At 40.6% G+C, this 17703-nt stretch overlaps 1 protein-coding gene across 2 annotated transcripts; it reads left to right on the top strand.

Annotated features, from left to right (window-relative positions):
* Positions 1-925: 925 nt before the first annotated feature.
* On the top strand, positions 926-16025 carry cyld (cylindromatosis (turban tumor syndrome)). 2 transcript variants are annotated; one of them, XM_028402150.1, is made up of 17 exons: positions 926-1290; positions 2289-2789; positions 3988-4299; positions 5178-5283; positions 5998-6099; positions 6618-6734; positions 8536-8924; positions 9262-9427; positions 9533-9674; positions 10383-10505; positions 10712-10803; positions 10995-11061; positions 11919-12051; positions 12676-12784; positions 13007-13125; positions 13385-13601; positions 13812-16025. In XM_028402150.1, exons 2-17 carry the CDS (start codon positions 2298-2300, stop codon positions 13994-13996), a joined length of 2871 nt encoding a protein of 956 aa, XP_028257951.1. In that variant the 5' UTR covers positions 926-1290; positions 2289-2297; the 3' UTR covers positions 13997-16025. The 2 variants fall into 2 exon arrangements, with proteins under 2 accessions (XP_028257951.1, XP_028257952.1); XM_028402151.1 differs by lacking the exon at positions 6618-6734 and having other exon boundaries at positions 927-1290; positions 13812-16020.
* Positions 16026-17703: the final 1678 nt, after the last annotated feature.

Here is a 17703-nt window from a genome sequence, read left to right as displayed (position 1 = left end):
GGTTGGGCAAACTCCCATGAACCCTCTAGTACCCTTCGGAGGGTACAGAGCTGGTCCAGTGTTCCGTGGCCAGAACTAAAACTCCACTATAGGCCAAATTCTCCTCTCCAGTACCCTGGCATCTCCCAGCAGCTAATACCCAAAATGGGACACCTAAGACTTAAGACATCTTTGTGTAACTGGGTGCTAGACTTTTTAATAGAGAGGTCACAAAATGTACGGGCCTGCAGCAACACCTCCAAAAACCATCATGCTGAGCATGAGGGCCCCACAAGGGTTTTTTGCTTTGACTGTGCTCCTCATCCTGCTGACTCATGACTGTGTGCCCAGCCACAACACCAATTATATTGTCAAGTTTGCAGATGATACAACTGTGGTGGGCCTAATCACCAACAATGATGAAGCAAAATACAGGAGCGAGGTGAGCCAACTGGTCAAGTGGTGCAAAGACAACAATCTCATCCTCAATGTGGGGAAGACCAAAGAGATTGTTACCTTCACAGCACCCCTGCTGACCATCAACAGTGATGCAGTGGACAGGGTGAGCAGCACCAAGTTCCTGGGGGTGCACATCTCTGAGGACATCTACTGGACAACAAACACAACACAGCTGCTTCGGCCTGCTCCACAAGACCTTAACTGCTGAACTCCTGTAGACCTGTATTTTATATTTTTTCTACTTGTGTTATCTATCTATCTCATGCAAAGTAATGATGACATGTAAATAATAATGTTCTTAATTAATTTCTTGTTCCAGCACAGCCTGCAGATGACAAGAGACGGCATCATATGCAGGCTAGACGTCAACCGAACTACTATCCATGGGAAAACCCCACAGAGTGGGACTTGGTGATTGGCACATCAAAGGACCAATCGGTGCATGAGAAAGAAACGCCTGACCAATGCCTGTGAGAGAGCGTGGTGACATCTTACATCAAGTTTAGTTACGTCGTCTCCTGTAAATAACATATCACACTGAGGTAGCGATATATTGTATTGTTTCTAGTGTTTTCCATGGAGCACAGATATATCTAAATGCTCCTGGCGTACTTAAAAGGGTGGCAGTCCTCTGCCAGCTTGCCTGCTCTTGACCACAGCTCTAGGCTAACTTTAGCGTGATACTTAGCTGTAGCTGTGCTAGCTAGGACGCTAGCATTAGCTAGCCATTTAGCTAATCAGAGGTTATTACGGGAGGAATGTAGCTTTTTTTCAGGAGCCCCTGTCTAATTGGGATTGACGTTTGAAATGTCAGTCATCTGTGCCGTCTAACTCAGCTGAAACCTATCAAAGGTAAGGTATCCACGTTGTTGTCATTAAGCGCAAATGACTGTTTGATACATTTTAGCGTTAGCCACTTCCCCCTCTTAAAGGGCCTGTGACTGACAGCTTCTGCCTAGTGATACATTGCTGCACTGGTTGTCAAGGAAAATACTCTTTAAAAGGAGTCATGCTATTACGTTGTGGTTGTCACCTGAAAGGCTGCCACACAAAGATGTCATATCAGGACAGCCCTGGCTAGTGCCAGTTTGAAACCGGTTTCAGTGAATGCATTTATTGATACCTGTTCGGGTGGCCTTAGCAGCAATAACATTGGTTTAATATTAATATGTTTTTTCACCAATCTACCTATAATAACAGCGCTGTATTAAACAAGTTAATGTTGTAAATGAGGATGTAGAAGTGGTGTGAGCTCGTCACCGTATCGGTGAATGTCATCGGAGGTGAGATCAGGGGAAATCCACTGAGTCTTCCCCTAAGTATTAGAATAAGTCAAATGTCTGCACCCCGTCTATTTGTAGAGCATTCAAATCAGCAGATGTGACTAATTTGACAGCAGGTCCTGTGAAAAATACAAGGCTGCTATACACAGATGAATGAGCAGGAGACCTAGAGAAAATGCTTTGCTCATCTGTTCATCAATAACAAGCCAACTGGATTCCAGATTTGATCATTAAAGATATTTAGACAACTAATTCAAATTTGAAGATATCTTTCTATTTATTCTTATGCTGAGGTCCCCATTGTGTGTTTCTCCTCAGCCCCAATGCAGTTAAAAGTTCCTTTGTAGTTTTACTTTCTATGTTTAGCCATTTACTTATAACTAGTAATAACCAGTTGTGAATCTTTACTGGCCTCACAGTTCGCTTCTGATGCATTTGCCAAAGATGCTGCATTGTTAATGTTTTACATTCTCAGTTTCTATATTACTACACAGAGATATTCTTTCATCAGTTAATACACTAAATTAAGAAAATGTGTTTCTTTTTGATGTTGGACCTCCCATCTAGCATGCAGCCATGAGCTCTGCCTTGTGGAGCCAGGAGAAGCCCAGTGGGGGCTTCAGGGAGGACTGGCGTTTCTACATGGTTGTGAAAGAGTGTACGGTGGAGAAACCTCCCCAGAAAACCCTAAGGATCCCTCGTGGCAGTCTTGGCCAGGCCTGCCAGGAGCGCAACAGCCTTGGACGAACGCTGCCCCCATGTAAGGGCAAGAAGAGTCTCCGTATTTTGGACCAGACCAATGTGGTGCTGAGCCTTGATGAGCGGGATGTCCTGGAGCTGGACGAGAAGCTGGCTGAGCTGCTGTTTCCTATTACCAACTGTGAGGAGCGATATGCTCTGCTCTGCAACAAGTCTCGACTAGAGCGTGTCCGTGATATTGACTGTGGTTCTAAGGTGCGTGTCCAGCTGCGCTCAGGAGATGAACCTCTTCCTGGTGTGGTCCGCTTCAAAGGCTCACTGCTCCCTGATAGAGCCCTTTCTGGAATCTGGTTTGGTGTGGAGCTACTGGTGAGAACACTGTCTTTTTTTAAACTTTTGATTCTGTCAAAAAAGTTTGATTTTTATTACAATATATTGTCATAGATAACATGTCAGGTCTAACAAAATTGCACTGCATCACACTGGTACACTCAGCATTGAAGTACTTACAATTTCCAACAAATAGGACAGTTTTGTTGTGTGAAGAGTGAAATTCTTGGAGGACTTAGGACTTTTTCTTATGTCCCTAACAGAGAGAAAAAAACACTCTAGTTGTTCTAGATGTTCTTTTTTCAAACAAAAGTCTTGTTGCATGAATTGTGAGAATTGTACAGTACAACACAGTACTGCAGAGGCAGAATGAAAAAGTTAAATATTCACATTTTAATTATACATTGTATATTGTGCATCATATACTATGTTTTGACTTTTGAGTAAAAATGCAGTATTACCTGGAGCATATTGTTGTATTTTCAGACTTAAGATATTTGGCACAGCATGATGTTTGTGTCCACCCTTAATTCATCCCTGTGCACAAACATTGCTATTTGATTCTATTTAGCTTGAACAGGACAACAGTGTTTGTGACTGTGGATGTAAGCAAATTTATTTATGGATTAATCCTACACTTTTAATCTCACTAAATCTGAGTTCTTGGTGTTTTGCCATTCATTCACATTTTGCTTTGCATGTACAGGACAGTAAGTAGCAAAATACAAAGGGTTTCTTATAATCAGCACAATGTTGTTTTTATTCTACAAAGTCCAGCTGTAGTCTTCTTGAGTGGGCTGATGGAGCTAAAGCATTCAAGCTGTAGGTTAGAAAAAATGCCTCTGTGCTCATATGTCAGTTGTAAAATTCAGATTATATGCCTCTGACTAGTTGTATATCAACGTATTCTTTGTGCCAGCAATAATAGTGATTCAGTAGTTTGTCATCTTAAAAGCAGCATGTGAGGAAAGATGAACAATATGTTATGTATGATATGTGAGAGCATCCAGAATCCATGTATTTATTATCGCAATAGGTCATATCTTAGTCCTGCTGCAGTAATCGATCAGATGCTCTCACAGCTTTAGGATGTTGTTCCCTTTGTAGAGAATGCTGAATAAGCTGCTTTGCTACCTGCCCTCCTTGTTATGACAATAGGCTGCTCATCTCCCTTGCTCCTGTTCTGCCTCAGTCTCTAAACTTGTTCTGTCATCGTTTCTCTACTTTTATATCCCAGGAGGAAGGCCGGGGCCAGGGTTTCACAGAAGGATCCTACCAGGGCCGCCAGCTTTTCCGCTGCGAGGATGAGTGCGGTGTGTTTGTGGCCCTGGACAAGCTTGAACTCTGGGAGGATGATGATGATGAAGCTTTGGGTGAACTAGAGGTGGACCATGTCAATCTAGTAGAAGAAGATCAAGACTTTCCTCCACTTGAGATCAACTCCAGGGTCCTGGTGCAGACTAGGGAGGGACCTGAGAGAGGAACCATTATTTTTTGTGACCTGCTGCCAGGCAATGAAAGCCTGGGCTACTACGTGGGAGTTGACATGGTAAGGAAGGCTACCTGCAAATTGATTATTGTGCCTACAAATAGAATGGTTGTCTAGTAACACTATTCATGCATTCACTAAAGAAGAACACTATTCAACAAGTCCTTAATAGAGTGAGGGTTTATGTCACAGGTTGAGTTAATGCCTTAGGATTATTGTTATGACTTGCTGGTGTTTTTGTTTTTCCTATTTTTATGATGGATGTTGAAGGAACATGTCTTGTTGCCTTGGATCACGGAAACTGGTATCTATGGCTACTGTTTCCAGGCGGGCGTGTTATTGTAGTCATAGAGAGATTGAAACACATAACTGAGGCATTTGACTGCCGATCGTTAGCAGAAGCACCACCAGCAGCTGCAGCAGCAGCCCACTCAGTGCATCTGAGCCTCCCACACAAAGGCAAGGCAGTCACGCGGGGAGTGAGGTAAAGACTTAGTGCTGTATGACCCAACAGCATGGCAGTGAGCCAACAGGCAGCTGAGGAGAGCCCACTGCTCTGCCTCACTCTGCGTCCAGCCTCACCCTGCCTTCTCTAGCTAGTGGCACTGGCCTCAAGCTTATCTTAGATTGTCCCTTTGGAACATATTCTTGGATTCCAAGAAGAAGAATAGCGTGGTTGTGCTTGCAGAGACGTGGAGCTTTAAGGGAAGGAACCGAGTTGGAGGATCTGTTCTTTAGGTGGAGAAGATAAGATGAACAATATGGATTTTTACAACACAGAATCAAGCTCAAGCATAACTTTTTAGATAGAGTACCAATATACCTTGTTAATCATTAAATAGATAGAAGAGAAAGTTGCATGTGTTTCAGCAACCTTATGAGTGGTACAGTGATGAAGAGGGTAACAGTTAAGCCTGTCATGTCTCCAACTTTTTCAGGACAATCCTATTGGCGACTGGGATGGTGTGTTTGATGGGAAGCTGCTGTGTAACTTTGCCAGTTTGGAGCACACCCGACTCGTTCCCATCTGTGACGTAATGCCAGGTAGGTCATCTCTTATTTTATCCCCAATTTCACATCATCTCTGTGCGGTCAAATCTTAGCATTTCCCTAAAACATTCAGCTGTTCTTCACCAGCCCTGGGATCCTTCTGAGCATTCTGAGTTTGTGTTTTTCTTGCAGCAGGAACAGAGAGCCTTTTGTGTTGATGGCTCACTTGTTTTTGAAAGTCAAGAGAGATACTCTGGCTCTTTGTTCTCCACAGTGGCATATTGATTTGTTTTTGTATGCTATTGCCACATGTCTGCATATTCAGACATGCATTTAGAAGATCATGCAGGGTAACATGTTGATTTAGCAGATTTGTCTTCTTTCTTTAAAACCCTTACTGTAACACTATTGACAGACTATACAAACTATATGTTGTCACTAAGCAGTGCAACTTTAAATTAATCCCTAAACAAGATGTGTTACATTGGTTTTTAATTTGTCATTCTTTGAATTCAAATGTCACTTAAGGTAACGCATTCATAGATGAATACAGTACCTTTAGTGTGGAACTTTCCTTAAGTCCTTGTCACTGGCTCACAGTTGCTTAAATAACCTGGGTAAGGTGTAATTACATGAAATAACTTTGAGACATGAGGATTTACATATATTAACTTTATAATTGGGCTATTGAAGAAATTGGGCTATAGTTTAGCATTGTCTGACTTGAGAGTTTTGCTTTTAATGTGGACATTTGTCTGTGTTGTACAGAATATTCCATGCAGGACCAAAGGCTGCAAAAGCACAGTTTTGCCCCCAGAGGCACCAACAGTGACAAGTTGTCCTCTGGCCAAAGCAAACCAAAGAGCAAAGGTACTGCACTGCTAATATGATTCAAAGTTGTTAGCTTGATGTGCTGATAATTCTTAAAGGGAAATTCTGTCCATATATGAATAGCCAACCCAAGTCTTTGCCCTGGGAATTTCAGGTCTTCACAAAGTCTGCTTATCCTCCACAAGTGTCTTTTCTGAGTGTTAAAATGAACCTCGTTGAAACTTGTAATAATTTATGCATGCAAGGAGGAAAATAACAATCCATTGACTGCTTTAAAAACATAAAGATATTAACAGGAGGCTTACTCCTTTTTACATACTAAAAATGACTGCCAGCTGCAGTAATTGCATGTAAATAGTGTGTCTCTTCTTATTTTCTTTCTTGTAATTCAATAATTTTTTTTTACATTTTACATGTTTTTTCTACATATTTGTCAGTGGGCTTACTGTTCTAACATGGTAACAACATGGCTGAAACATGGTAACTCAGACACGTTGTGCACATGCACATTATGCTTATATCTCTATCTGTGTTTTTTATGCACTTGTTATTTACAGGATTAGGTCATCAGTGTGGAAGTAGGAGCAAGTCTGAATTTTACTATACTTTAAATGGCAGCTCTATTGATCCCCCCGCCCAGTCCAAATCCAAAAGCACATGGTACATTGATGAAGGTAAAAAAAAAGGGTACTCATGGGATGTCAAACCAAGCCCAAGCAAGATCCTGTTCACAACAAGCTACATGCATACCAATCAGTTTCACTGAGGGAGACATTTATGGGGCTGTTTTGTTTTGGTACCTCTACTGGGCTATGTCTGCAACAAAAAAGGACATACACACTCTGGTACTGTAGGTTGCTCTCAATGAAGCATACAGTTGGGTGTGAAAAGTTTTAGCGTTTGGTGTAGCTGAGAGAATGTGGCACATTCTTGGACATTTGTTATTTATGAAACATATTTTTAAGAGTTGAAGTCATTAATTAAAGTCAGACACCATCAGCCAGTATAAATAATTCCACAGCATGTTGTGGTGAGCTGTAGACAGCTGTAGAAATGCCACCAACACAGTCATCAAATTAAAGTCATTGCTGTCATGTTACAAAAGGGATTTTCAGAAATGTATGGAAAAAGCCTGTAAGTCTAGCTACTTGTATTTATCCCATTGCCAGTTCATATTGCCACCAGATTATGTGGTGGACACGACACCAGAAGGGAATGTGAACTGGCACAATATCTTAAACTTCATGTGAAGGGATACATTTATTAAAGTGGAGCTGTTTTGTAAAATGGTTGACAAAAAAGCTTTAGAGTAGACTGCCAGAGTGGGTTTGTCCTATTCAGTAAAACTGATCAAATCTGGGGGAAAAGTATTGTACTTTATTCTGCGTCAAAGGGGTGAACTATATACCCATGGTTTACAGATGAGAAACACCATCAGTAAAATACTGCAGTAGCTTGATGTAAACACCCTTCCACCAGTGTTGTCCTTCATCACCATTTTACCGTGATCTTCTGCATGGAATAAGTTGCCAACGGCTTTTAATAATGCTTAGTGCTGCAAATGACTCCTTAACTGGCTGCTTTCTGTGGTTTTTGCTGTCAGTATTGAAAGAGTAATATTTGGTGCATTTTGCAGACCAAAGCATTAGTAAAAGACCTGGTTACAGGTGTCAGGATTGACTGATTCAGTTACTCATTGTTTTGTGTTTCTGCTGGTGTAGGACACATAGTTTGGATTTTGTTATTGTTGCTTCTTATGTCACCTGCAACATTGTGTCAGTTGTGAAGCAGTTATTTAAGATTATAATAATGAGGAGCATGTTTACGTAGCACTCTGATGCTTACATTCAGGGTAAGCTTCATGCTTTAATACAAATAATTTACCTATTCTAATATATTTTTAACATGAAGGCAAAATCACAAAATTTGAAGAAATTGAAAAAGAACATTGTGTATAATGTGTAAACTCTTAAATTTGGACTAACACTAACCAATAACTATCTACAGTTATCTGTGTGCAGATTTGCCCACAGAAGGAAACTGTACGTGAGAGGCTGCAGTAGTATTTCAATATTAATGCATGTGGTCTCACTTACTGTTTGTATTGCTAAAATTATGAGGTCAGTTATAAATGGCTGACATGCTGTTTTCACAACTGCTTACTCATCGTGTGAATGTGTAATCATTTTCATCTTCCTCAAGGTCACTTTGTACTTTTTGGGGCTTTTTAATTTTTCATAAACTCAGCTATTGTAACAGGGCTACATTTTTCTGTGGTTGTTTTTGTAATGGAGCTTTTCAGCAGTGGACTTATAAGCTCAAAGGTGAATCCATGTGTCTATTAAAACGGTTCAGTTCTCACTGGTTTTACAGCATTTTCACATCACTCACACAAAGATATTGCTACATCAACAAACCCAGCCTAGATAATGTAAACAGACATTCATTTCTGGTTTGTGTTTTTATCTTCTGCAGTTGGGGAGGACCCTGCCAAATCACTTACTGACACTCCCCCTGATTTCAACCAGTCTCCCCCACCCTCCAGAGCCCCTCCCTCCACCTCTTTGTCCAGTGACAATAAGTTTCACTCACTGCCCTTCAGCCTGAACCGCAAAACTGGGCCCATAGACAGCATGAGCCACGGGCCTCTCTCCCTCTCTGTTCAGTCCGTAATGGGAGAGCAGCCTGAGCCCACGTCACCTGCTGCCCCTCCCTCACCTCGGCCTCCAACACCACCACGAGGTCAGCCAGGACTGGAGGTGGGCTCTCTTGTGGAAGTAAAGGAGAATCCTCCTCTGTGTGGTGTCATCCGTTGGGTGGGTCTCCCCCCTGGCTTGCAGGAACCTTTGGCTGGTCTGGAGCTGGTGAGACAACACAGCAGTGTGATCCTTGGAGTTGTTTACCACTATGGTTTTTGTGGGTTTTGGTCCTGGGCATGGTGACTTTCTATTTTTTTTGCTAGTTGCTTGGCAACCTCATAATGATGAAAGAGTAAGAGGAAGATGTGCATTTCCCCAAAATATACAACCTGCTAACATAACAATTATAGAAGGCATGTATGCTAACCTACAGTAACTTTTGACAAACTATGTGATCAGACATTTGCTATAACCACCAGCTAATGGGGAAAAGGATACTAAACATTTAAGCCCATGCTTTCTACAAAGATATGTGATATCTTACTATGACCTTCCCCTTCAGGAAGAAGAATGCCCTGGTTGCACTGATGGCACTTTTAAAGGCACACGGTACTTCACCTGTCCACCCAAAAAAGCGTTGTTTGTAAAGCTCAAGTGTTGTCGACCTGACTCACGCTTCCCATCCCTGCACCACTCTTCCAACCCCATAGAGCGGTGTAACTCCATTGGTGAGTCAGTAGGAGAAATATGACCAAGGAATGCTTATTATTAAACACAATTTTTGTTGTTTCCTAAAAGTTTGTGCTTCCACTTATGTGCTGTGTGTTTTGCAGCATTTGGCGGTTACTTGAGTGAGGTAGTACATGAAAACACACCTCCACGCACAGAGAATGATGGCCTGGATGTCATGGTGGGAAAAAAGAAAGGCATTCAGGGCCACTACAACTCCTGCTATTTGGATTCAACCCTCTTCTGGTCAGTAATGTTTTAGTCTGACAGTAAATAGTTTATCAGCCATAGCATATGCCATTGTCTATTTATGTCTGTTGACTTCAGTCATATTGTCAAGTGAAGTCAAGTCAATTTTTATTTATATAGTGCTTTTTACAATCAGAATTGTTTCAAGGCACTTTACAGAAACCTTGATCTTCTATACAGAGCCTGTATCCACAAGGCCTAGGCTTAGTAAACTGTTTTGACTTTGACCACTGGCTCTGACAGGGTAATGTGTCCTAGCTGTGAGCTGGCTGGTGGAGAGTGGTACATCTATGGTTTCTATTAACAATGCCGAAGGCAGTCAATTCAAACACCTTTGAATATAAGTTTTAAAAATTTGTTGTTGTGATTGTTAGCTTTGATTGTTAGCTGCTTGCTGCTTGGATGAGCAGCAAAATGTCTTCAAGAAAACTCTACATGACCTGTTGCCTCATTTCAACCTTCTAAATAATTGTTGGCTTTCCAGAAAGAAAAAATGTATGTCAGTGTGATTAAAATTTTAAATGTCAAGGAATCAAGTGAGAAATTAAGTCTGAATGTCTCGTTAAGCCTTTAAAGAGTAAATGTAGCCTCACAAAAACTGCAGTATACACTCTGGGAAGATGTTTATTGAAAATCTGTTTTCAGCTGAATACAAGAATTAAACAAGTAATACAGGTTATTTTATTTCCTCTTTTTTCTCTACAGTCTTTTCTCCTTCAGCTCTGTACTGGACACGGTTCTGCTGAGGCCACGATCAAAGACAGATGTAGAGTATTACAGAGAGACCCAGGAGTTGTTACGAACAGAGATAGTCAACCCCCTACGCATGTAAGTCTCAAATGACTCTGCTTCAGGATTTTGCTTTGACACGTGTGTGTGATTATTTTATTTCATGTTTACAGATAGACAGAGGCTTTCATTTGTAGGATTCTTTTTTGCAATGTAGCAAGCAATGCATCTTTACCTGCCCTGACAAATGTTACTAAACAATATGTGGCTGTTTAGCTATAACTTCTTCTATTGTTGTGCCCCAGACATGGGTATGTTTGTGCCACTAAGGTGATGAAGCTAAGGAGGATCCTGGAGAAAGTAGAAGCTGCTTCAGGGTTTACCTCTGAAGAAAAAGGTAGGACTGTGAGACTGACTTTGTGGTCATGACTCAACAACGGTTAGATGTTGAACTAAAAGTATGTTTTGGCTTAGATCCAACATGCTGAATTTTGAATATATTTTATTTATCATAAAAATAAAATGGCACACAGTCCTACACTTCTACAAATGGTATACAATCTCATTTTAGCAAATTTTGTACTGCAGATCCTGAGGAGTTTCTTAATATCCTTTTTCATCACATACTGAGGGTGGACCCATTGCTCAAGCTAAGGTAAGTTGCAGCTCCGAATACAGTACTCAGTCCCAGCACTTCTACAGTTTTACAATATAATGTATGGGGACTTTTTTGTGTGCATTGGCTCTTTGCACATGCTGCTGGTACCTGTCTGCCCTCTTAATATTATGTTCTGTGCAATGTTACATTCACCTTAATTGGCTTAGCTCCTAAAGGGCACAAAGACAACACAAATGACAGAAGGAACTGTCAGACGTTTCATACCTGAACCTATAACTTTTTTGTCACTACATTCCAGAAACTCAGAACATTCATAGTTCTTTGAATTGCATGTTAGGGGCCTTTTCTTTTAGCTTCCACTTATTAGCGTTATAGTACTAGAGGAGCCATTTGCAATATTAGTGTACAGTTGTTGGTCCAATACAAGTATACATGTATCTTTACTGGTTGAAAACATAAATGCAGGGCCGTAAAGGCAATTAAAAAAATTCTCTGTAAAACCACAACAATATGAATTGCCCTTAATGTTAGCCATAGTGAACCCAACACAAAAATGGGCAGAAATTGAAGTCCAGGCTTTATTCAGCCTGTGTAATATTATTATATCACGGCACTATGCGTTCAGAATATTTGTTTGGACCTGATCACTGGGGAGGATGACATCCATTTTGTTAAATAACCCTGTTAAATGTAATTTTAGATCAGCAGTTTATATAAATTATTGATTTCTTTAGATAGGACCTGTGTAATGGTGGCAAAATTAGGGATCCCTCATCTTGTTACCTGGTGACTGCATAAAAAAATTGTAATATCTGTGCAGATTTATCTTCATCTGTGGGAAATGGAGAAAGAAATTGGATAAAATAAAAAAAGGTGTTGCTGTTGTTTCCCAGGTCAGCAGGTCAGAAGGTCCAGGACTGTTACTTTTACCAGATCTTCATGGATAAGAAGGACAAGGTGGGAGTCCCCACTATCCAGCAGCTTCTGGAATGGTCCTTCATCAACAGTGACCTAAAGTTTGCAGAGGTAAATTTTTTTGAATTTTGGAATGGATTTTTTTTACATGAAAATGTTTAGTACAGTTTTAAAACTTTATCAAAATAGCTAATGAAATATAATATCATAAGGGCTTACTCATGCAATTATGTAAATTATTACACCAAGCATTTTACCATAGACAGTGGTATAGTAAAGTTGCTTATACAAAAGACATGAAAAATTATAATGCACCTCTTAATTTCTATTTAAAATACATTGCAACGTGTTTCATTGCTCTGCTCTGTGAGGCAAGTGTAGGCAAGTGTAAGGAAACCTAAAAAACATGACATGAAGTACGGCATTTTGCAGTTTATGTTTAAACTGTTATGTGCATTATTACGACCCAGCTCAGCAAGGGAAGAGGGAAGTAACACAAAGAAAAAAAAAAAAGAACACAGACCGAAACGGCCTGGAGCCGTAACAGCATTATTTATTTGATATCCTCACTCTCTTACCTGGACTGAAACCTCTGATTGTTTTTCTTTTCATCTTAATTCCACTGTTACACGTGGTCGCACTTTTTAGTTGCTGTGTGCACTGAGCTTTGCTAATGTTTGTTCTGCTTTATTGATGACTACATACATTTTCTGTCTGTTTTCCTGACTGCACCAGGCTCCCTCCTGCCTTATTATCCAAATGCCTCGCTTTGGCAAGGACTTCAAAATGTTCAACAAGATTTTCCCCTCCTTGGAATTGGACATCACAGACCTTCTTGAAGACAGTGAGTTGTGGCTAATATTCTTCTTTTCCCCAGTGTGCTGATCAATGGTCATTCAGACCTCTGTGACAGTTGATAATGAAATTTCTTTGAGTTGTCACTGCACATCAGCTGAGATAAAGAAACCCATTTTTTCTTGCAAAAAGAAACTTCCAAACTTCTTTAAATAACTTTACTTCAGTACAGTGTGTCAGCAGTGATAACAGTTTCTCTTTTATTATCCAGCCCCAAGGGAATGTCGTATCTGCGGAGGCCTGGCACTCTATGAGTGCAGAGACTGTTACGAGGATGGGGATATCACCCCTGGCAAGATTAAACAGTTCTGTGAAAAGTGCAATACACAGGTAAACAACAGAGGGCATTATTGCAACATCAGTTTCAACAGAAACACACGTTACAAAATATGTGCCAGTGTCATCCATTTGGTGGCGCCAAATCCTAAGGAATGATAGTAAAGGAGTTATGTTGCTTTTACTGTCACAGCATTTATTCAGATAATGTTGGATTTATATTTCTGTTTTTTCTAGAAGAACGTCTTGTGTTTCTGGTTGTATGTTTAGCGTCTTTGGCCACAGTAACATTATTGTGTCTGTACTGATTTAGGTTCACCTCCACCAGAGGAGGAAAGCCCATCGCCACAGTAAACTGTCTGTTCCCAAGGAGCTGCAAGAGGATATGGGGCGTCAGAGCAGTTTTCCTCACCAGAAGATGGAGCTGTTTGCTGTGCTGTGCATTGAAACCAGTCACTACGTGGCCTTCGTTAAGTATGGCAGCGCAGATTCTGCCTGGCTCTTCTTCGACAGCATGGCTGACCGTGATGGTAGGTGTCACAGCCTTTTGTTGTTTAAAACAACAGTACAGTTTTGTATTAACTGCGACTGCTCTTCCTTTTAATAAGTGAAATCCCAGAAAATGGGTTGACTTAACAAAAAACATAGCCATCTCACAAACAAATAATTATTCAAGTCATAAATTTCAGGCTGTGCAGTGTCTGTTGTTGTTTCTAATACGCTTACGTGTGGCTCCGCAGGAGGCCAGAATGGTTTCAACATACCACAGGTGTCTCCTTGTCCAGAGGTGGAGGCCTACCTAAAAATGACCCCAGAGGAGTTGCACACCCTGGATCCTAAGAGCATCCAGGGACAGGCCCGACGCCTACTCTGTGATGCCTACATGTGCATGTACCAGAGCCCAACCATGAGCCTGTACAAGTAGAATCCTCTCCCCTAAACTCCTATCCCTACCTCCTCCCAGGGCAGAAGATTTACAGAAAGACCAAAAATGAAAAGTAATCTAAAGAAGAGTGACTGCCTGCCAGCAGGGGTGCTGTTCAGAGTTGACCTCCACCCCACCTCTCCTCAAAGCCTGCCTATGCTTGGAGGTTGGAAAGATGTAAAAGTGGGAAAGAGAAAAGCCTATCTGCACTGTGCATTAGTTGAAGTGTTGTGTTCTACATGTAGTCTTATGTAGCTTCCCTGTGTCTCACAGCTGAGCATTTGGTGGTGAATGATGATGCAAAGGTAGGTATTTTCAGGATTCACTCCCTTTTCTGGGAGGACTGAGAAGATGTTGCGTAGCAGCGGCTGACAAAACATGTGCAACAAAAACAAAATGAGCTATTGAGGGGACCTTTGTCACCTCATTTACCTTAAGAAAAGAGGAGTCCTGCTATTCTTAATTACTGTAAAAGATGGGAGCTTTCCATAACGCACATTAAGGAAGTAATGCAGTGTGCAAATCCTCATCCAACCTGCGTGTACTGTTCTAAAAACTTGTGTAAAATCTCTTAGTAGCATAGATTTCTCTGGGTAGTAACATGGACAGTGTAGATGTCAACCTACTGTGCCGTTGCATTAATACCAGACAATTCTGCTCTGTGAACCGGTTTGCATAATTCCCCATCACACTGTGTAAATGTCAATACAGTCTATGTTTTGCAGAAACAGACATAGCCATTGTAAAGGTCTCACATGTTACCACATACTCCACTAGTGCTATACTTTTACTCCATCCCCAAGTGGACATTTCAGATTTACTCATTTATTTTCCTTCTACCATTGGTAGTCACTCCGAGTACTAATTTGTTTGGGAGACATCAGCATTTTATGTCACAGAATACAAATGTATCTCCTCCGCTGTAGCTGTATAGTAGTCTCTGCATCGGTAATGCAGAGTAGATGCCAGATAAATGTAGGAAGGGAGACTTGTACAATGGCCGCTGTTGCACTCCCTGCAAACGTTGGGTCAGTGAGGTAAAATACTGGAGAAGTCTGGCAGTTTTTTTAAGGTAAGAGTGTGTGATGTAAATCTTTTCACAAGCAGTGTTTTTCAGTCTCACTCATTGTGTTGATGAGTAATTTAAAATGATATTTTATGTTTACAGAGCCTTTTCTCTGCCTGGGTCTGAATTCCTGTCCGTGAAGAGATGCTAGTATTGAGTCGCTGCCTTTCATTAAAATGTGACTTGCAATATTTCCAGCTAGGCACCAGATAAGAAAACAATTGTAATAAAATATTACTATTTATTATACTCCACTCATATGTCCCTTTTTAAACAAATGAAACAGGGTTGTAAAATTTGGGCACTCCTCATCCTCTTTCACTGTATTTTGAGGGGTGTTATTGTAGTTTATATTCGTAGCAACTACTGAATGTTAATAGTGACACATGGAAAAATAAAGGATGAGAAATGAAGAGGCACAAGGCTGGTAACCTTGGAGCATCATATATATGTATTTAAAAATATACATTAAATTAAGAAAACTCAATTTCATTACTCTCCAGTTATTTAGAATAACAAAAGCATACCAGTCAAGATATATAGTAGATCTTCGATTCATATATAGCACACAAAACCAAAACCAACAGACCACAGACCTTGACATCAGAATTTTGTTTCTGAACCTAATCATATCTCAATCATGTATTCAGGTGTGAGAATTAAGTAAATTATGTTTTATAACTTTCCACCTGATGACTTCCATTTTGCTCTGTGGTGGTTTCCTCTGTCCCAGGGATTCAGACAGAGGACGTTCCTGTGTGAACTTTTTTTCTGCACTGCTGGAGCTTGTCACTTGACTTGAGCCTTGTTCTCGATGAGAGAGGTCTCAGAACAGAGGATGGGCTTTTGATTTTTTTTGTTTTCTGTTGCATCTGTACAGTGTAGACATATGTAATGGGTGGAAAATTAATGTCAGTGATGTTCCTGTAAATGTCAACAAAATAAATCCCATTTTGAAGGGTGTGCAGCATTGTTGTGATACATATGCACTCAGAGTTGTGAGTGTATTCAGAACCTCGGCAGATGTTGTGTACTTTACGCCCAGTGTAGGTGAACATCAGGGAGTTGTCTACAGATGCTTGGTGCAGCAGTAAATTTGTGTTTTCACATTAGCACATTCACACAGACTTTGAGTGTCAAAAATATATATATATATTTTTTTTCTGGAGCATGTGTGGAATCGATAATAACACTTTACATTTTTTTAAATCTGTTATTTACACAAGACATAGAAAGTAGGTCATAAGCACTTTAGCCTTAAGTGATAAAAAAATCTAAAAATCATAGCTTCTTATTCGTAAATGATAGGACGTATCTGTTAACCAACCCCAAAGGCTGTGTTTGTGGAGAAGCTTAAAATATTTACCAAAATATTCAAAGTTTCTGTGTATGGTCAAAATCACAATAATGACAAAGTGTGGTTAGCACAGCCCTGTGACGTCTTGCTATCTCATGTGAACTGTCAACATACAGGAGTTGTAAAGAAAAAAATCACATTAACATTGTTATTATTATGGGGATATCTAGAGGCAATTGGTGTAATTACTTTTAAAACCCCTTTGGTGTCATATTCAATGTGTCACATTTCTGCTATCAACCTTTGGAAACATGCTTTACTGATAGGATTACAATGATAAAGCCCAATTTAGGCCTTTGTCACTGTGATCATCCACTGACTTGTAAACATACAACAACAATATGATCACAGGCTGTAATGCTTACAGGATGATGAGAGAGATTACTTACAGTCTGTTTTGAGCACTTGGTTGGCTTTAGTTGTCTATCTGTCCTGTATTGTTCAGATTAAGTCTACATCCAGTGACCCAATTCCCCAGACAATCTCTGACAAAACGATACCCAGGGATAAATCAACATGCATAATACACGTGCCACCCCCCACTGAAACCCGCTCCCACACCTTACCCTGTGTAGTTTTTAGTCAAACTTGAAACCAGCTTAGCAAGCTGACTTCAGAAGTGCCAGATAAGTATTTGTCAACAGAACAGCTGGCACACAATGCCCTCTTGTAGCTTTATGCCACAGCATATGCCAGCCACTCGTAGCGTGTGGTAATTTAGCCGGGGCTGGTTCTACGGGAACAGATGGGCTCAAGTATTGTTATTCTCGCTCCAGCTCAAGGCCCCTGGGGGGAATCACTAAATAAAATCAAAGCAGATGGACCTCTCTGGGCTAGGCTATGTTTATGATAAACAGCAAGTACAACCAGTGTCCATCTAACACCTTAACCCCACCCGCCAAAGAAACAAACAGGATTACAGTAGTTTAACCTCACCTGCTCTGAGCTCCAGCTCTTTATTCACCAACACAGCAGCAAAACCCAAACAAATAGATAGCTTAGGAAGGAACTACTTTATGACTTCCTCTGTCCTGTGGAGAGTTTCAATAATTTCTGTAAACCACAAGTCCCCCTTTAGCCACTTGACCTTAAACTGTAAAATTCTCCCAAAACAGAAACTCTTATTTTGGTGTTGATTTAGAAATGTCTGGTTTCCCTGTTCTTTCTCACTCACAGAGGACTGTTTTGTTCTTTTATAACCTTGCCCGCCAAGATTTCATTGCTGTGGTTCTCACATCATTGCACACAGGCCTTGGTGGCAGTATGGACATGGTAAACAGCATC

This window comes from Parambassis ranga, chromosome 3 (genome assembly GCF_900634625.1).
Source record: "Parambassis ranga chromosome 3, fParRan2.1, whole genome shotgun sequence".
Classification (NCBI taxonomy): Eukaryota; Metazoa; Chordata; class Actinopteri; family Ambassidae; genus Parambassis; species Parambassis ranga.
Note: the sequence above shows the minus strand (reverse complement) of the source record. Positions and strands in the feature narration are given on the sequence as shown.